The sequence below is a fragment of the Gymnoscopelus braueri genome (genome assembly GCF_963280865.1).
Source record: "Gymnoscopelus braueri genome assembly, chromosome: 24".
NCBI lineage: Eukaryota > Metazoa > Chordata > Actinopteri > Myctophiformes > Myctophidae > Gymnoscopelus > Gymnoscopelus braueri.
In genome coordinates this window covers 305,001-310,000 of record NC_137626.1, presented here as the reverse complement: position 1 = coordinate 310,000, position 5,000 = coordinate 305,001, and the positions used below count along the sequence as shown (strand labels likewise).

Sequence of the window (5,000 nt, the reverse complement as noted above, 5' to 3'; positions counted from 1 at the left end):
GAAGAACTTGAAGTGACCCAAGTGTATATATTTGTAGGCCAAAGATTTAAATATTTGTAATGGTCAAGGTTTCTTTATACCTGCCCAATACACTGTGTGTGTGTGTGTGTGTGTGTGTGTGTGTGTGTGTGTGTGTGTGTGTGTGTGTGTGTGTGTGTGTGTGTGTGTGTGTATACACCGTATATAGGTGTGCCCTGTGATCTTTTGGCTAAGCCAGGTGTGCCTTGGCACAAAAAAGGTTGATAAACACTGCTATAGATCGTACTGCATAACAAAGACAATTTGTTAAAACCCTAGCATCCCTATTCTGAGAGTAACAGTAGTCGAAAATAGCAGATCTACAAGTTCACAAACGAAGCCTCATGCTGCGACTAAGTGGGCGCCTAAAAATACTGAACATGAATCCAACACAAGACTGCTGTGGGCACTAAAACAGAGTGGGCACTAGGGAAAGGAGGGCAGACTGGGCACCAGGGAAAGGTAGGCACCAAAACAGAGTGGGCAAGCTATCTATGAAATCTATTGAAAAGTTTAATCTGCAACAAAATGGGTCCCTGGCTCCTGCTTCATCTTTCTCAGCTAAAGGTTTTCTCTCAATTCAATTCAATTCAATTCAATTCAATTCAATTCAATTCAATTCAATTCAAATCAAATCAAATCAAATCAAATTAGCTTTATTGCCTGGCATGACAAAACATATGTTTACATTGCCAAAGCAAAAGTGGAACAGCCAATCAAGATAAAACAATGTATGTACAAATAAATATTGAATATAAATAGGAATTAAATAAATGTGTAAACAGATGTGTACATTAACATTTTGAGTAATACTAATACTATCTTGTGAAACTATAAAAATATTTCATATTCTCTCTCACACGCTCTCTCCACACACACACACACACACACACACACACACACACACACACACACACACACACACACACACACACACACACACACACACACACACACACACACACGCTCTCTCTCTCTCTCTCTCTCTCGCACGCACGCGCTCTCTCCAAACACACACACTCTCTCTCTCAGCTCTCTCTCGCCTCTCGGAGCCTCTTTTTTTAGTCCAGCATGTTAACCAACCCACCTAGCAAATAGGCTACAACACCCCCCCCCCCCTTGAATAAAAGTTATTGAATTTCGACGAAGTCACTCAGCAGTAAGCTAAGCTCCTCCTGCAGTAAACCCGACAGGACTTCCGAAGTTCCGACAGATTTTGATGAAGTTATATTGCCTCCAGACCAGCCGCAGTCGCCGTACCAAAGGAATGATTCAACCAGATTGTCACACACCACCCAGCCTGCACACACACCTGTCGGTCAGAACCAGACGAGGGTCCAGTACTTAGAGAGTTTCATAACAGTTAATATTACGCTGGCCTGGGTAAAGTAAACTACAGGTGACGTTTATGAATTAATCAGGCCCCGTCAATCAAGCATCCATAGCACCAGTGACAGCGCATTCATTTCATTGACCAAACATATAATCAACATAACCACACATTGCAACAATCCCATTCATGGCTCCTACAGACATAATTTCCTTAAAGCAGTAAATTGAATGAAAGAATGAATGAATGAATGCATTAATGAATGGATGAGTAATTTATTTCGGTGCTGAATAGTTCAATGGAAAACTTAACACACTTAAACAGACAGACAGACAGACAGACAGACAGAATACGTCGCAATGCGCGGCTTTCGCAAAGCAGCATGGATATGAGCTCGTAGATCAGCTGAATGTAAATGCATTGTATAGTGTGATTTCTGGTGTTATCTATTGCGTTGGGGGGGTCTCCCGGGGACCCCCAAAGATCCACGGGGACCCCCCAGAAGGACACATTCCGTCTGCGTGCGTGCGCTCTCTCTTTCTCTCTCTCCCCCCCCTCTCTCTCTCTCTCTCTCTCTCTCTCATGCGTAAAAGAAAAGCGTCTCCAAAAACACTTGTCTTTTCAATAGGCCATTAAACGTTCAAATCGAATCAAACAAATTCCTTATTTCCGGAGGTTATTGAAGTTATATCAATCGATAAAATGTGATGCAACATATGGTTATTGGATTAAAATAATGGAAGAAATCAAATTGAAAGTTAACTTCGGGAATTCAGCCCTATTCACGGGGACAAATGAAGGCATGCGTAAAGGGATTCCCAAGGGGACCCGGACCCCCCCCCCCCCCCCCCCCCCCCCCCCAAAGGTCCGCAGGGACCCCCACCCGACCCCCTACCCCACAGGGGGAGGCGGTCGGGTGGGGGGGGGGGGGAGCACACACATAGGAAGGAGGGAAGGAGGGAGAGAGGCAGATGCGGCCACGAGCGCCCGTTCTCCGACGCACGGGTGAAACGCCGACAAAAACAGGCCCCCGTCGAGACGATGGGCAATCGTCGCGACGAGTCAGGCACCCGTCGAGACGATGGGCACCCGTGGCGACCCGTCGGGACGAGTCAGGCACCCGCGACGATGGGCACCCGTTGCGACGAGATAGACAGCCGTCGAAGCGACCCGTCGCGGTCGCAAGTGGAGTTCGCCCCTCCTGCTATATTGTGATAGTAATCATTACTATAGAGTGTTTGTTCAGTAACAGTGTTAAATAGCTCTATATTGTGATAGTAATCATTACTATAGAGTGTTTGTTCAGTAACAGTGTTAAATAGATCTATATTGTGATAGTAATCATTACTATAGAGTGTTTGTTCAGTAACAGTGTTAAATAGATCTATATTGTGATAGTAATCATTACTATAGAGTGTTTGTTCAGTAACAGTGTTAAATAGATCTATATTGTGATAGTAATCATTACTATAGAGTGTTTGTTCAGTAACAGTGTTAAATAGCTCTATATTGTGATAGTAATCATTACTATAGAGTGTTTGTTCAGTAACAGTGTTAAATAGATCTATATTGTGATAGTAATCATTACTATAGAGTGTTTGTTCAGTAACAGTGTTAAATAGCTCTATATTGTGATAGTAATCATTACTATAGAGTGTTTGTTCAGTAACAGTGTTAAATAGATCTATATTGTGATAGTAATCATTACTATAGAGTGTTTGTTCAGTAACAGTGTTAAATAGCTCTATATTGTGATAGTAATCATTACTATAGAGTGTGTGTTCAGTAACAGTGTTAAATAGCTCTATATTGTGATAGTAATCATTACTATAGAGTGTGTGTTCAGTAACAGTGTTAAATAGATCTATATTGTGATAGTAATCATTACTATAGAGTGTTTGTTCAGTAACAGTGTAAATAGCTCTATATTGTGATAGTAATCATTACTATAGAGTGTTTGTTCAGTAACAGTGTTAAATAGCTCTATATTGTGATAGTAATCATTACTATAGAGTGTTTGTTCAGTAACAGTGTTAAATAGCTCTATATTGTGATAGTAATCATTACTATAGAGTGTTTGTTCAGTAACAGTGTTAAATAGATCTATATTACATTACATTACATTACAGTCATTTAGCAGACGCTTTTATCCAAAGCGACTTACAATAAGTGTATTCAACATAGGTAGGGAACGAAAACTACTAATCACCAGAAGTCTTTAGTGCATTTTCTGCAAAAACAAGCAACCAAGAGTATACCTAGCGCTAAGGTAAAAGTGCAATATATCAGCTACCTATTTCCTTAAACAGATGAGACAAAATAGCTAAATCAAATGAGCATGAGCTAAAACAAATAAGTGTATCGACTAAACAAGATCCAATAAACAATCCAATAATCCAATAAACAATACAGCAATAGAGAACAAGCGTTCGTACAACTAGTTAACAACAAGTAGGTCAGGCAGAGAGGAAGGGTAGTGTTTCCTGAAGAGGTGGGTTTTCAGTCTGCGGCGAAATATGGGCAGTGACTCTGCTGTCCTAACATCTACTCTATATTGTGATAGTAATCATTACTATAGAGTGTTTGTTCAGTAACAGTGTTAAATAGATCTATATTGTGATAGTAATCATTACTATAGAGTGTTTGTTCAGTAACAGTGTTAAATAGCTCTATATTGTGATAGTAATCATTAGAGTGTTTGTTCAGTAACAGTGTTAAATAGCTCTATATTGTGATAGTAATCATTACTATAGAGTGTTTGTTCAGTAACAGTGTTAAATAGCTCTATATTGTGATAGTAATCATTACTATAGAGTGTGTGTTCAGTAACAGTGTTAAATAGCTCTATATTGTGATAGTAATCATTACTATAGAGTGTTTGTTCAGTAACAGTGTTAAATAGCTCTATATTGTGATAGTAATCATTACTATAGAGTGTGTGTTCAGTAACAGTGTTAAATAGCTCTATATTGTGATAGTAATCATTACTATAGAGTGTTTGTTCAGTAACAGTGTTAAATAGCTCTATATTGTGATAGTAATCATTACTAATCATTACCTTCCAGGATATGGTCGGCCTGTTTAAATCCCGCCTCCAGGTCTCCTCTCTGGAGGGTTCTGATTGGCTGATAGAATGACTGGGCGCCGATGGCGTCCTGTCAATCACAACAACTGTCAATTACAACAACTGTAACACACAGATATCTAAAGCAAAATGTACTAAATAAATACATTCACCTCTGACCTCTGAGACCTGGTTTACTAAATACATCACAATCATTCTAACCAAATGGGTTATAGAGTTAGTGAGATGAGTAAGTCTGGAACGAGGCTTATGTAGGGTTATAGAGTTAGTTAGATGAGTAAGTAATAAGTAATAAGGGTAATAAGTAAGTCTGGGAACGAGGCTACTCTGGAAAAAGGTTTCACTTTATTGCGTTTTCAACCCCCGAAAACGCCCCTGTCTAAACAGAAAACATCTGATATTTTATTTTGCTGTTTTCTCTACAAACCGTTTTTGTCTAAACGAGTTAAAATGGACCCTTACAGGGCTGTGAGAGTTGTGACGGCCAGAGTCACAATTGACTGTAATTAATGGGCCAATTGACTAATTAATGGGCCATTGATTGATTCATTGAATATTTTATTAGGC

The 5,000-nt window shown here is 39.6% G+C and overlaps 1 protein-coding gene across 1 annotated transcript in view; it reads right to left on the bottom strand.

Annotated features, from left to right (window-relative positions):
* Positions 1-5,000, bottom strand: part of xdh (xanthine dehydrogenase) — a gene marked incomplete at its 5' end in the record, with an annotated part of 70,071 nt that overhangs the window by 25,315 nt on the left and 39,756 nt on the right. The window contains one exon of the mRNA XM_080421986.1: positions 4,407-4,503. Coding sequence (XP_080278112.1) covers positions 4,407-4,503 — 97 coding nt within the window. The remainder of the gene's footprint in view (positions 1-4,406; positions 4,504-5,000) is intronic.